At 37.7% G+C, this 16,562-nt stretch overlaps 1 protein-coding gene across 1 annotated transcript in view; it reads left to right on the top strand.

Annotated features, from left to right (window-relative positions):
* The window catches only part of LOC136877706 (uncharacterized), a 156,142-nt gene extending 139,956 nt beyond the window's left edge, over nucleotides 1–16,186 (top strand). The window contains exons 7-8 of the mRNA XM_068228709.1: nucleotides 3,554–3,704; nucleotides 14,751–16,186. Coding sequence (XP_068084810.1) covers nucleotides 3,554–3,704; nucleotides 14,751–14,924 — 325 coding nt within the window. The 3' untranslated portion in view covers nucleotides 14,925–16,186. The remainder of the gene's footprint in view (nucleotides 1–3,553; nucleotides 3,705–14,750) is intronic.
* The last annotated feature ends 376 nt before the right edge of the window (nucleotides 16,187–16,562 follow it).

The following is a 16,562-nucleotide window of genomic DNA, read 5'->3' as shown; positions in this document are numbered from 1 at the left end:
GAAATCAACAACAAACAAACAAACAAACAAAAAACTTCTGCTTGAAACATTCATTCCATATATTTGTCAGAACTTCTATAATAAAAACAAACTCCGCCTCCATCTCTCCAAATCACCACCACTACCCCCCACTCCCCACCAGCCCTGCACCCCCTTTCCCCTTCACTTCTCCCATCCTCGCAAACACAGCTGAACCAACAATAGACACGATAGTAAGAACGGGACCGTTAACTTGGGGAAGGTCAGGCTGTTTCGAGAGGACAACCACTTAATAAGTAAGTTTAAAAGTTTCTTCACACTTACAGTATTTTTCATTTTTTACTTACCAGCCCAAGTTTCTCATACCTCATTTTTTCCATTACAGATTGGAACTTCATCGACAGTTTCCACTATGGTCACATACAGTTTACCATGCATCTGTTATCTTCTCTAACGGAGCGTCTCAATTTTTTCGCTGCCCTCCTGACTATTTAAAATAAGGCAAACACGCCTGGCCAACATTGGAAACAACCATCGAGAACAGGACTGCTAAAATTGAGAAGATCAGGCCTTTCGAGAGTGCTACTATTCTAAAATTTGAAATTCATTGGCAGTTTTCTATCACGTCATATACATTTCACCTGGCACGTGTCTCCTCTCAAACTTAGATTCTAAAGTTTTTCGCTCCCTTCTTAACTATTCATGGTGATGGTGACTCTCCAGAGACAGTCTGTCAATTCTGAATTTTTAACACAGTGATTTTGTCCTGTTTTTAATTATATCATACTGCATAATTTTTAGACTAAGAGGTCCACAACCTCACTATAAACACTTATTTTTCGTTTTCGTCTTATCTCATTTGTTTTCATTCTTTTCCTCATAGGTTTTAACACACTTTTTAGCTTCAGTTATGTAAAAATGTTAACTTTTCACTGAAGATGTCTCAAACGCGTAGATCTTAGATCAATATTAACCAGATACCCGATATGTTTTGAGGTAATGATACAGCTGATGATGCCCCATAGGAAAGGGCAAAACATGTCCCAACTCTCATTTTAATGAGGATTTAACTCTAACATTTCGAGTTGTATTGAATAGGTGGAAGAGTAATAAAATTCTTACATTATTATTATTATTTATTATTATTTATTTTCCTTAAATTGTACATGTACAATTTAGGGGTGGTAGATGGAATGCCTCCATCTCCATATGTGTACATAGATTCTACTGAATATTTACATATAAACTTATGTAGACAATTTTAAATGTACATATTTACACTCCAAACACTGTACCCTTAGAATAATAATTATCTTGATTTATCCTTATTTTTTATTAGAGTATGAATACCCAGCCATTTATACTCTCACTCATACCCCTGTATACACACTCATTCGTAACCACTCCCACATGTGCCCATATACACCTGTACTAAGATACTTTCAATACAGATTCGCAATGATTTTCATTACTTGTAAAGCTAAAAATGTGTTAAAAACATAATGAAGGAACAAATGAAAAAAAAACATAATGGAAATAAATAAGAAAACTATTCAATATGTACACATTTCCATCCTCTACCATAAAATTGAATATATTAAAAACTTCACTTTAAAAAGCTGTCAGTATATGAGTAGCTTGACTTAGGTACAAGAGAGAATTAACAATATTGATGACCTAGAGCCAGTGTTGAATATGAAATGAAAGTTCAAAGATATTTTTAATGTATTTTAGATCAATTTTATACAAGGTACCTGATATGGTTTGGAAGATTTTTAATGTATTCAATTTTGTAGTAGATTTTAGATCAATTTTAACCAGGTACCTGATATGTTTTGAAGTAATGATACGGCTGATGATGCCCCACAGGAAAGGGCGAAACATATCCCAGCTCTCATTTTTATAATGAGGCTTTAACTCTTTAACATTTTCAGTTGTACATTTTTAGCTTCCATTAGCTAAATAACTTTAACCCCCTTTTTTCACTGAAGATGGCTCAAACGAGTCGAAACATGTTTGACTTTTATTACTCCATCATATGTTATGTATTGAATCGGAAGACACATTAAATTTTCCTTTGTAAAGTGAAAACCGTCAATACGAAATGATTCTAATATCTTGTAATTCAATGAACTTGGAAATTTATTGAACATTTCCCTTGATAAATTATTCCAATCCCTTACTCTTCTTATAAATGAATATTTGCTTCTATTTGTCCTCTTGAATTCCATCTTTATTATGATCTACCTCATTCAGGTATTGTCTTTGAAGTTTCAGATTTTCACATTCTTAGATCTGTATGAAGTTTCTTAACTGATATTTTTGACAAAACTTCAGGTTGAGGAATATTGAGATGAAGCTGGGAGTTCTTCCTGAAGAGGCCATATGAGATTGATATGTGGATTATTTGCTTTAATTAAGGAGAAACATATGTTACAATGTTGCAAAAAAGTTTCCTGTGTAGCTCGTAATAATCCAAGGACTCCTACATTCTTGTTATAATACAGCATATATCAACAGGCTAAAATAACATTTCTTTGACAGAGCTTCGAATTAATTTATCATTGTCCTCCAAGAACAGGTTTGACAGTTATCTGACCATCCTCACCAATTCCTGAGCATTTTTGAGTGATTTAAAAATGACCGCTATGTCATTAGCAAAAGCTGCAAATCCATATTTATTCAAGATTTTACTATCTCACAGTTCCTTTAAGATAAAATCTACTTGTTGAGAAATAGGCCAAGAAGAATCAGAATATTCAAGCACTGAACTGTTTTCACTACTCCTTCTCTGTTTAAATACTTCTTCAAGAATTTCCATTGGTATCTGGCATTTAACCTGACTACTGTCACTCTTCAAAATGTTATTCACACATCTTTCACGCTGATTGTAATACTGATATTGAATGAGATCATAATTATACTTTTCTCTATTTTTCCTGCATCTCTCTTTGAATGTCTTTCCGGGTTAATACTTTCACCAAACCTTCTATCATTAACCGCATGAATCTTCCTCTGTTTACACAATATTATACATTTTACAGCCGGATGTTTGGCATCTATCATGTTATTTGAGGTTACATATTTCTGAACCACATCTGGATGTGCCTTAGTAATATGTGTACTTACTCTTTTGAAATATTTTCCATAGTGTGAGCATGCAGGCTGATTTTCAGGTTGTGATGTGCCACACACACATCATCATCTGTGGAACCATCTTTGTCAGAGCTCATAATGGATCCCTTCAAAGACATTCAGTAATCCAAAGCATGATATGAAACCTCAAAGAACTAAGTTCAGAACATTAACCTATAAATCCTCTTAGATATGTGATTAATGAACCTATTAGCTTGTGTATAAGATCTTATATATTAAACAACATTAACAGTGATGTATAAAATCTAACTCTCATTGCAAGATAACACTATCTTGAAGAATTTATATCTAGCTCTGCAAATTAATGCAAAAGTTATTTCCTACAAACAATTAAATAAGATTTGCATGAGATAAGTTACAGCTTGATCTTGTGAATTAACATTCAGAGAAACCTTTGCATAATGTGTATTTCTTTCAGCCTGAATCGTCGGTCTCCACATGCTTCTACAGTACACCAAGCTGTTGAAGGTGCAGAAATGTCTGGACTTCTGGATTCTGAACGAGGTCGTGGCCGTCTATTGAGCTCGAGTAGCTCGGAGTCATCTTTACCCCCTTTGTGTACAGTCCAGGTTAGAAACACTGACCTTTTTTGTTTGTTATACTTGTTCTTCCCTTTTTATTCTTACATTTCTCTAAAGGTGATCTTTTCTGACATGTAGCAGGTGATGAAAGACCTTTACATTAATAATAAGCAAACAAACAAACAAAAATAATTACCAAGAAACACTGTTAACTATCCTGAGTACAGCCCTGTTTCTTGTAAACTAATTTAATCAAAATCTAGTAGCCCGCCTGGTGGCCATGATCGTTGAGGCATCATGTCTAAATGGTCTGGCCCTGTGGTAAGTCGGTTCAAGTCCCGTTGGTCGAAAACATTTCACCATCAGAATGTTGGCCGGCAGGGTAGGAGAGAGATTTGGTGGTATACAATTTCTAATCACTAGATTGCATGCCTAAAGCCTGGTTTTAATTCCAAACCTCTCCGCAGTGTTCCTATGGAATGAGGGCAGATGATGCTGTTAGTAGTGATTTGTACGTCGGATGATGACTAAAGCTTTGAGCAGACCCCTCAGTGTTATTCGACAGAAGTAGGCTGTGTGCCGGTACTGGGTTTCACCCTCTCCCTACCTCATTATCATAATCATCCCACACTCAGATACGTAGGTCGCCCACGTGTGTCAAATAGAAAGACCTACACCAGACGTGCCAAACATGTCCTAGGACACTCTCAGTACGAAAAGCCATACGATAAATAATAATACTAGTAATCAAAATCTAGTAGTCAGTAAACATATGCGGGACATATTTTAATATTTTATGAAATGAATTGTGAGAGGGAAAGAAAAAGAAAAGAAAGAAAGAACATGTAATTCTATGGAGTAAAACCACCAAGACATCAGTGTCCTAATATACACTGGCGGAAAAAATTATCCAAACACCAAGAAGGGGCTGTGCTAGATTAACGAATGTTGGTAGGTGTGTTTATACAACTGAGAGATGATGTTGATTCAAATTTCCTGCAGATCGCATCAGCGTGGCCACAACCACCACCACCACTAGTGCCACACTAGTAGTGGCCCCATGACGTTGCACATAAGTTTTGCTTTAAACATGGACTGTACTGTGCGAGATCGTTAGTTACCTGTGAGATAGGTCAGAGTGACTGTGAGTGGATCAAGAATACCTTTACCACGACGAAGAGACCAGTATCAACAGCTCGCTGTGGTTGAACGATGCCATACAATAGGGCTACATTTTCCTTCCGCGCTATTGCAGAACGACTTGGCAGGAATGTATCCACTGTGCATGCGTGCTGGCAGCAGTAGTCACGAGAAGGTACGCTCTCAAGAAGACCGGCCTCAGACATTCCCGCAGCACCACCGAGAGGGAGGACCACCGTATTCGGCGTATGGCTACGGCGCCGAGGGCTGCATCTGCAGCAGCAATTCGAGCAGCGGTTGGCATCATAATGACGCAACGAAATGTTCAAAATTGGTTACTTGAAGGACAGCTCCAAGCCAGATGCCCCGTGGCATGCATTCCACTTACCCTAAACCACCGCCATCTGCGAATTCATTGGTATCAAGATAGAGCTCATTGGAGGATGGAGTGGAGGACCGTTGTGTTTCCCGATGAAAGCCGGTTCTACATTGGTGCTAGTGATTGCTGTTTGTTTGTTAGAAGGAGGCCAGGTAAGCGCCTGCATTTCACCAGTCTGCGGCGTCGACGCACTGAACCTACACCGGGAGTTCTGGACTGGGGAGCAATTTCCTTTGACAACAGGAGTACTCTCGTGGTTATTCCACACACCCTAACTGCAGATTTGTATGTCCATTTGGCGATTTGACCTGTTGTGCTGCCATTCACAAACAGCATTACTGGGGGTATTTTCCAACAGGATAATGCTGCTGTTGTAACCCAACGTGTTGTACAGAGCATTGACATGTTACCTTCGCCTGCTCAATCCCCCGGTCTATCCCCAGTCGAGCACGTATGGGACATCATTGGACGACAACTTCAGCGTCATCCACAACCGGCATTAACCGTCCCTGTATTGACCAACCAAGTGCAACAGGCATGGAACTCCATTCCACAAGATGACATCCGGCACCTGTACGACACAATGCATGCACATTTTCATGCCTGCATTCAACGGTAAAAGCGATTACACCGGATATTAATGGACCAGCATGGCACATTTACGATGGCTTTTCTTGCGCGGATATTAACCTGTAGTCTTGTACCTTTAATCAATTAAATATGTTACCTTGACAAATATATTGCCAAAATTTCCGTTCTCTACATTCCTTATTTCATGGTGTTTGGATTTTTTTTCCTGCCCCACATATATATATATATATTAAAAGCCAGGCTGAGTGGCTCAGATAGTTGATGCGTTGACCTCCTGACACCAACGTGGCAGGTTTCATCCTGACTCAGTCTGATGGTATTTGAAGGTGTTAATATATCAGCCTTGTGTTGGCATATTTACTGGCATGTAAAAGAACTCCTGTGGGACAAAATTCTGGCACCTTGGCATCTCCAAAAACCATCAAAAAGTAGTTAGAATATACACAGACCATGGAAATGATAATCCTTTATTACCTAGCAGTCATATTCATTAAGATAAATAATTTACCATTGTTGTATTTCTTAGTACCATTTATTCTGTGAACAAGACGACTGACTTTTTTAGCGGCACAGAAGACCTCTAAAGAAACCACAGCTACTTGTAGATGTATTATTAATCTATAAAATCACAATCTAAATAAATTGTAGTCACAGAAATGCATTTCTAATTTGATTACATGATAACAAGTTTCACCCTTCATTGTAGCAGAATGAGTTAACCCATATGCACCCATAAGCAGACTGGTATGCGCTCTGTCAGCCGGACTAAATATCTGTAAACGGCAGTGTGTCGTATAACAATACATCCGAATGCTATTAGCTGCAGGTGAAAGTATTTGTAGTTGAAACTCTAAACTAGATACCGGATTGATTGTTTTCTGGCTTTCTTGCTCTCTGTGATTGCTGCCTGGGAGACTAATTACCTCGGGTCGAGTAGGGGTATTTCAGCCACTTTGACAAAGAATACTGCAATGTATTTGAAATGTTGGCAAACTGTATGTAATGTACAGAAAACAACAACATGGTTCAACCCAGAAAATAAACTAAATAATGATGAAATTATTGTTCGGTCGATCGATGTTTTGTTATCGTGAAGATGGCTTCAAAGAACCACACATGTGAGCGGGAAAAGCTCAGTAATAACAAAATTCAAAGTTTTCCTGGTGTTTTAGGTTCGGATTTCAGTCAGTGATAGTGAGGGAGAAGTTCCTTGTGACCCTCTGCGTCTATTATCACACGATTTATCCAATAGTGAAAGTGATAGTGAAGGTGATGTTAGCGAAGTGGGTGAACAGCATTTTGAGTGGAAGTGGATGCATGAACAGAATATTCCAGTATTTAATACCTTTCTAGGAACAAGTAGAGGGTGTCCTATGAGTGGAATTTGTGAAAATATAAGTAGGGAATTAATTTTCAGGCAGTAGTTAGATAACAATAACAATATAGTACTGTACATTGCAGATGAAACCAATAGGTATGCCACTACTGATCTAGATTTTTTTACCGACGAACTTGCATGATATATGTGTATTTATTGCTCATCGCACTCTAATGGGATTAGTACAGAAGCCTGCAATTAACAGGTACTGGTGCAAAGACGTGTTGACAGGTCGTATTTTAGAACTGGCATGCCTCATGCTAGGTTCCTCGAACTGAGTAAATACTTACATTGTGGAAAATTTAAGATTTTAAATGACTTTCTGCATGTTTTAATTCTACTTATTGTTCAATTAGTCTATTTCGACCAGGTGAGTAGGCCATGCGGTTAGGGGCGTGCAGCTGTGAACTTGCATCTGGGAGATAGTGGGTTCAAACCCAACTGTCGGCAGCCCTGAATATGTTTTTCTGTGGTTCCCTGAATATGTTTTTCTGTGGTTTCCCATTTTCACACCAAGCAAATGCTGGGGCTGTACCATAATTAAGGCCACGACTGCTTCCTTCCCACTCCTAGGCCTATCCTCTCCCATCGTCGCCATAAGACCTATATGTGTCGGTGCGACGTAAAATAAATTGCAGTCTATTGCAATAAATTGTGTGGCATTCCTGAATAATATAAAATAGGTCCCGTGATAATATTTGCAGTAGATCACACAGGACTGTTTTAACTGAAAGCATGCACCACTGAGGTTGCAAACTTGAAAGATGGCAGATCCCTAGCAGTGTCAGTGTACATGGCAGCCAGGTGCATATGGGTTAAAGGAGAGATCTTAATTTTTGCAATTGTCAGAATTACTCTCGCACATGCACAAGTCATCCAGCTAGTAAAATGTCAATGTCACAACATACAGCTCTAAAATGAAAGTGAACTTCAAATGCGCAGAACACAGTTGCGCTAATTTAGACAAAGTGTGCACTTTACAATGGTGAAAAATGAAAGTATCCTCCTATTCAATACATCATATATTCCGTCATTAGACGGAGTAAACAAGTTCAGACATGTTTCGGCTCGTTTGAGCCATCTTCAGTGAAAAAATTAGGGGGGTTGGAATAATTTACATAATATGAGTTGAAAAAATGCTAAAAAAACATAATGAAAGCGCAAATGAAAAAACAAACAAAAGAGGGCCTAGACGGAAACAAAATAGCACAAATATACAATATTTACATCAATATGCAGAGCAAAAAATAACTTATTGCAACAAAATTCAGTGAAACAGGAGTTAATTTGAAATAATAATTGATACTAAAAAACTGCGTTAACCTAAGAAACAAGGGAATGAGAAAACAAATGATGTAGATGGAAATGAATAATAGTAGCACATGGTGAGGTTGTGGACCTCATAGTTTACAAATTATTAGTTTATAAAAAAACGACAAAACAGTTTGAAATCGCTGTCAAAATCCTAGTGGAAACCCATCACATCAAAATGGTCAGGAGGAGAGCGGGAGCAAACATTTTGAGAGAAACCAAGCCTGAATTAACCTGCAGACGAAAAGCCTGTGATAAGGAGAAAAAACACCTTAAATTTAAGGCTTCAGAAATAGCAGCATTCTTAATATCTTCTCAATCTAGCGGTCCCTTTCTTCATTATTGTCTCATAATGTTGGCTGGTGTTTTGCCTTATTATAGAGGGGTCGGAAGGGCCGCATATAAAAAATATGAGAAGCTGTGTTAAGTAGAAGACAGATGCATAGTAAATTGTAGTAATCTAGTGGAAACCGTCAATGAAGTTCTAATCTGTAATGGAAAAAATGAGGTTGTATGAGAAACATGGGTTGATAAGTAAAAAGTGTGGAATGGTTGTGAAGAAAGCTTAAACTTACGGTGTGCAGTAGGTGGTTGTCCTCTCTAGTGGCCTGGCTTTCTCAAAGTAACGGTCTCGTTTGCGTGATCGAGTCTATTGTTGGTTCGGCTGTGTCTGCTAGGATGGAAGGAGCGGAGGGGGAAGGGGAGGTACAGGGCTGGTTTGAGGAAGGGAGGGGTGTTGAGTTGGAGAGATGGAGGTGGGTTTGTTTGGCAAATATAAAGAATGAATGTTTCAAGAGGATGTTAGTTTACTCGCTGACTTCTAAAGCTCGAATGGTGTGGCCTTCTTAAAGTGACGGTCTCGGTCGCATGATCGAGTCTATTGTTGGTTGGCTGTGTTTGTTAGGTTGGAAGGAGCGGAGGGGGAAGGGAGGTGCAGGGCTGGTTTGAGGAAGGGAGGGGATGTTGAGTTGGAGAGATGGAGATGGGTTTGTTTGGCAAATATAAGGAATGAATGTTTCAAGAGGATGTTAGTTTACTCGCTGACTTCTAAAACTCGAATGGTGTGGCCTTCTTAAAGTGACGGTCTCGGTCGCGTGATCGAGTCTATTGTTGGTTGGCTGTGTTTGCTAGGTTGGAAGGAGCGGAGGGGGAGGGGTGGTGTGAGGAGGGGGGGGGGGGTGGTGGTGAGTCGGGGAGATGGAGGTGGGGTTTGTTTGTGTTATGGAAATTCTGACAAATGTATGGAATGAATGTTTCAAGTAGAATGTTCTTTTTCTCGCTGACTTCATTTAAATTGTGAGTGGGGTTCATAAACTGATCTAAATCGATGTGGATGCTCTCGAGAATGTTGAGCAAGGTGCCTTTTTGCTCATAATGCAAGATCTTCAGGTCTTTGTCTATTGAAGTGTATTCGTGGCTGGATGTTTTATGGTGTTCGCTCATAGCTGAAAAACGATTATATTTGAGAGCGTTGCGATGTTCGGCGTATCTTATGACAAAATTGCGGCCTGTTTGACCTATGTAGCTGGAATTACAGGATTGGCACTTTAATTTGTAAACTCCGGAGTTCAAATATTTGTTGTTGATGTTGCTATTGTTATTGTTGACAGTGTGTGGATTGAAAATGAGTTTGGAGTTGGTGTGGGAGGTTCTGTAAGCTATTTTGATGCTGTGTTTCTTGAAAATATTAGAAATTTGGTAAATGCTACTATTATTGAAAGTGAATGTGGAAAATTTTTCTTTTGGAGCAGAATCTTTTACTAGGGTAGTCTTGGGTCTGCTTTTGTATCTATTGATCTATCTATCTGCTGATGAAGGCCACACCATTGGCAAGATCAATGGCATTCAACACTGGACACGCTTTGTAGATGACACCTTTGTTATTTTAGACTCCCACGTTACCAACAGCAACACAGTACTTGGATTTCTCAACTCTATTGACCCACATATAAAATTCACCATAGAGTCAGAAAACAATAAAGCCCTTAATTACCTGGACTTAACCATTATGCGCAACAGCAACAACACTTTATCCTTCAATATATACAGGAAACCCACCCACACCATCAATACCATCCATCAGACCTCTGTGCACCCAGACATACATAAAAAAGCAGCTTACAATAGCATGGTCCTCAGAGCATTAACTATCCCTTTATCTCGCAAGAATTTCAAAAAAGAAATTAATACCATCTACAACATTGCAGAACACAATGGTTACAATAGAACCTTCATCAGCAGAATCATCAATAGATACAAAAGCAGACCCAAGACTACCCTAGTAAAAGATTCTGCTCCAAAAGAAAAATTTTCCACATTCACTTTCAATAATAGTAGCATTTACCAAATTTCTAATATTTTCAAGAAACACAGCATCAAAATAGCTTACAGAACCTCCCACACCAACTCCAAACTCATTTTCAATCCACACACTGTCAACAATAACAATAGCAACATCAACAACAAATATTTGAACTCCGGAGTTTACAAATTAAAGTGCCAATCCTGTAATTCCAGCTACATAGGTCAAACAGGCCGCAATTTTGTCATAAGATACGCCGAACATCGCAACGCTCTCAAATATAATCGTTTTTCAGCTATGAGCGAACACCATAAAACATCCAGCCACGAATACACTTCAATAGACAAAGACCTGAAGATCTTGCATTATGAGCAAAAAGGCACCTTGCTCAACATTCTCGAGAGCATCCACATCGATTTAGATCAGTTTATGAACCCCACTCACAATTTAAATGAAGTCAGCGAGAAAAAGAACATTCTACTTGAAACATTCATTCCATACATTTGTCAGAATTTCCATAACACAAACAAACCCCACCTCCATCTCCCCGACTCACCACCACCCCCCCCCCCCCTCCTCACACCACCCCTCCCCCTCCGCTCCTTCCAACCTAGCAAACACAGCCAACCAACAATAGACTCGATCACGCGACCGAGACCGTCACTTTAAGAAGGCCACACCATTCGAGTTTTAGAAGTCAGCGAGTAAACTAACATCCTCTTGAAACATTCATTCCTTATATTTGCCAAACAAACCCATCTCCATCTCTCCAACTCAACATCCCCTCCCTTCCTCAAACCAGCCCTGCACCTCCCTTCCCCCTCCGCTCCTTCCAACCTAACAAACACAGCCAACCAACAATAGACTCGATCATGCGACCGAGACCGTCACTTTAAGAAGGCCACACCATTCGAGCTTTAGAAGTCAGCGAGTAAACTAACATCCTCTTGAAACATTCATTCTTTATATTTGCCAAACAAACCCACCTCCATCTCTCCAACTCAACACCCCTCCCTTCCTCAAACCAGCCCTGTACCTCCCCTTCCCCCTCCGCTCCTTCCATCCTAGCAGACACAGCCGAACCAACAATAGACTCGATCACGCAAACGAGACCGTTACTTTGAGAAAGCCAGGCCACTAGAGAGGACAACCACCTACTGCACACCGTAAGTTTAAGCTTTCTTCACAACCATTCCACACTTTTTACTTATCAACCCATGTTTCTCATACAACCTCATTTTTTCCATTACAGATTAGAACTTCATTGACGGTTTCCACTAGATTACTACAATTTACTATGCATCTGTCTTCTACTTAACACAGCTTCTCATATTTTTTATATGCGGCCCTTCCGACCCCTCTATAATAAGGCAAAACACCAGCCAACATTATGAGACAATAATGAAGAAAGGGACCGCTAGATTGAGAAGATATTAAGAATGCTGCTATTTCTGAAGCCTTAAATTTAAGGTGTTTTTTCTCCTTATCACAGGCTTTTCGTCTGCAGGTTAATTCAGGCTTGGTTTCTCTCAAAATGTTTGCTCCCGCTCTCCTCCTGACCATTTTGATGTGATGGGTTTCCACTAGGATTTTGACAGCGATTTCAAACTGTTTTGTCGTTTTTTTATAAACTAATAATTTGTAAACTATGAGGTCCACAACCTCACCATGTGCTACTATTATTCATTTCCATCTACATCATTTGTTTTCTCATTCCCTTGTTTCTTAGGTTAACGCAGTTTTTTAGTATCAATTATTATTTCAAATTAACTCCTGTTTCACTGAATTTTGTTGCAATAAGTTATTTTTTGCTCTGCATATTGATGTAAATATTGTATATTTGTGCTATTTTGTTTCCGTCTAGGCCCTCTTTTGTTTGTTTTTTCATTTGCGCTTTCATTATGTTTTTTAGCATTTTTTCAACTCATATTATGTAAATTATTCCAACCCCCCTAATTTTTTCACTGAAGATGGCTCAAACGAGCCGAAACATGTCTGAACTTGTTTACTCCGTCTAATGACGGAATATATGATGATGTATTGAATAGGAGGATACTTTCATTTTTCACCATTGTAAAGTGAAAACCGTCAATACGGAATGATTCTAATATCTTGTAATAATAAAATAAAGTGTGCACTTTGAAGGCTAGACCATTATCTGTGACCTATGACCCACACTGCCAATATAGTTGCTGTGGCCTGGTGTTGTCAAACTTAAAATTAAATAGTATTTGAATAGACAGACCACGAATAAGATGGAGGGATCACGTGGAGGATGACGTAAATCAGAGAGGACTACAGTGGCAGACAGTGATGAATGATAGAGTGTGGGAAAAAAGAGAAATTGGAAGAGGCTCTGTAAATGACCTCCATAAGCAGAAACATATCAGGAAGAAGAAGAAGAAGAAGAAGAAGATTTGAATAGACAAATCTGTTTCCATTTTCAGTGTGCTAACTGGGCAGTGCAACTGTGACAACCTTAGAAACTACTATTTCCTAGTGCCATCAACTTGCCTGCTCTGAATCAACCATGCCCCTGCATTTTTCCATGTTTTTCCGCCAATGCAATGCCTGCAGCCAATAGAACGCTCTCAAACGTGCTACCCATTTTGTTGAGATAGTAGAGAGTTGCATTTTTACTCTTAGCATGAGTTTACACACTTTTGGTCCATTTTCTTGTCTGTATTTGTACTACAATAAGGAACATGATTTTTATGAAAAGTGGCAGTTTGGGAGTCATGGCTTCAGTCAAAAAGTGCAAGGTTACTGATGAACACAGGTGCTATCAGGAGAAGTGGACAGAGCTATACTTTCCCTGTGAATTACAAGGTAAAGGAATATGTTTAATTTGCAAGGAAATCATCAGTACTTTAAAATAGTTCAATATTAAAAGACAGTACAACACAAAACATGCAAAGAAAGGTGATGAATGGAGTGGACAAATGAGAAAATACAAAACTCCATTATTTAAAACAATCCCTAACCTCTGAACTGAACATTTTAAAGAAAATTAATGACAATTGAGAAGCAGCTATGGAAGCATGTTATGTAGTCTCCAAGATACTGAGCAAAACTTTGAAACCATTCAAATATGACAAATCGGTGAAGGAGTGGTTGGTTAGTATTGCAAATTGCAATATCAAACATTGCACCTGCCATTGAGAAGTAAACAAAACTTAAGCAGTTCCAAGTTTCTCGTTAATCCGTGAAATTTTTAAGTTTAAGTAAATTACATTTGTTGTATCACTGTCAAGTCACTTATTAGTTAGACATTTACAGTATGTAAATTTCATTGATTACTAATAATAAATCATTATAGACGTCATTAATAAATCATTCATTAGTAAGATGTGTATAGGAAATTGGCCAGCAAGATGCTGGAGTCTTCAATCAATCAATACTGATCTGCATTTAGGGCAGTTGCCCAGGTGGCAGATTCCCTATCTGTTGCTTTCCTAGCCTTTTCCGAAATGATTTCAAAGAAATTTCAAATTTCTTCTATGAGAACTTTTATGAAAATATTGGCCCTCAGGCTTCAAAAGTTTGAGCACCCCTGTACTAGGATGTTCATTTAATTTCCATTGCTATATCATCATCATCCTGTCTCCTATACTTATATCATACCCTACTTGAAGAAACCCTTTTTGAAGAACATTCAAAGAGTGCAGACGAAACTGGAAAGCAGATATAATCTCATTGAGACAGAAGAAATAGATCTTGAAGACATGAGAGCCCATCTACAAAAACAGAGAATTTTTCTATTGATATTTCATGTTTGTCTTTGTATTTGTCCATATACCCACACTGGCCAGTTTATTATGTTCATATTTTGTGTTCCTATTTACCTTCCTAGTTTCTTGTTTTTCCTTGAATGTTTGTACACTTGCTTGTTCTCTTTCCAAGTACTGTATCAGAATGATTTGTCTGTGTAATTTGCTTGTTGTCTTTTCTTCCTTTTATATATCTGCTTTAAAAATTCTTCTTTCTTGTTAGGTGTTGAAAACTGAAGATAAGACACCATCTCTTACCCCTACACCTCCTCCTATAATGCAGACTAGCCCAGTGGAGTCAAAATTACCAAGATTTTGTCATGAATGTGGTTCCAAGTATCCAGTATCAGTAGCCAAGTTTTGTTGTCAGTGTGGAGCTCGAAGACTTGTTATGTAGTATTTTGTTCACCTTGAAAGAATTGTATTGTCTTGAAGATGTTAATGTTTGGGAAGCTTATGTATTTGATTCATGAGCATAATAATGCATTTGGTGACATTTTCTTAGTCTAATTTTTATTTTATGACTTTATTAATGTTGATATTAAATGCCAATAATGGTAAAAAGAAATGGCATATAATGTGTTTTTCTAACATTTTAAAAATTGTGAACCAAGGAAATAGATTTGCACATATGCAGACTGAGTTACTGCATTTTGCACATCTGGTGAGATATCTGATAATGTGTTGACATGATATCTAGTAAATGTCTAGTTTCACAGGTCACAAGATGTATTGAAGAAACTTGTGCTAGAAGTGCTTGAGCAAATATATTGCAGTGTGAACATTTAAAATTCAGTATGTTGTCAGATTATCTCTCCAGGATTATGTAGATTATTTCCAATTATAGAAATGAGGAGATGAATAATTATTACTTGTTTAGTCATTTTGTTTCCCCAAGTTTGATTTGACTATTTTTGATGCCATTTTTGGAGCCATTTATATAGTGATTATTATTTTATATTTTTTCGAGCATTGGCTGTGAGTGCTGGGTTATGAGCTAATTTCTAAATTAAAACTAATGTGAGAATGGACCAAATATTAACAGTATTGTAAGGTGCTATTTAGAAGAATGTATTAGGCCCACCTACCTTATCATACTTTATTGTAAAGATAAAATGACATATATTATAAAATTTTCATGTTAATAGACACTGAGACATTGTATAGAATATTTTTACATTTTCTTCAAACTTAGATATGACCATGGAATTGTTAGGGAAAAGTGTCGTTGGAATGATGGAACATTGTTGTACAGAAGAGGTTAGTAAGTATTCTGTACATGTTATTAACATAATTATATAGAAGTATATGTAAAAGGTAGCATTCAGGTTTTTGCACCATTAGGCTTAAAAATATGAATAACTGTTCAATTGTATGGCAAAGTTCATCATTCCAATTTTGTAGAATTACAAGTATATGATAAAAATCTAATATGAGCAAACTCATTTCTATATTTCATGAAACCATCTAAAAATCCTTGGTCAAGAAATTTACTCAGGATCTTAAATGAGTCTTATTGATATTGTAATCTCTTTATCTTACATACAGCTTTACAAAAAGACAGAGTGCATTTATGTAATTTTCACCAATAGTTTGTAAATAATTTGGCACTGTATTTTGTAACAAAGAATTTTCTTGTAGTCTTTTATTCTGTTATGTTTTTCTAGCTTTATTTGATTCTTGTATAATAATTATCTTTTTATATATTTATATGTTTTTATTCTTATTTATTATGTTGATATCTCTCATTTTCTACTTAAGCAAGAAGCATAATTTTTATTTTCTATGTGTATGACATAATTGTAAGATTACAGTCAGGGAGTTTCTTTGGCTTCATCTGCAACTTGGTGGAATCTATAATGAGGCAAGTTTATATCAGCCATGTGTTTCTTGTCTCTTCCTCTTGCAGATTAGTTTCTGTATCTCATTGGGAACATTTCTCGGTGGTTTGTCCGACTGCAAAACAAATTCTTTCAGTGTCCTGCATGTAGATATCTGCGGGCGTGAAATTCCTAGGTGTGTCATCTGACCGAAA

The sequence above is a fragment of the Anabrus simplex genome, chromosome 7 (assembly GCF_040414725.1).
Source record: "Anabrus simplex isolate iqAnaSimp1 chromosome 7, ASM4041472v1, whole genome shotgun sequence".
NCBI classification, from domain to species: Eukaryota; Metazoa; Arthropoda; class Insecta; order Orthoptera; family Tettigoniidae; genus Anabrus; species Anabrus simplex.
Note: the sequence above shows the minus strand (reverse complement) of the source record. Positions and strands in the feature narration are given on the sequence as shown.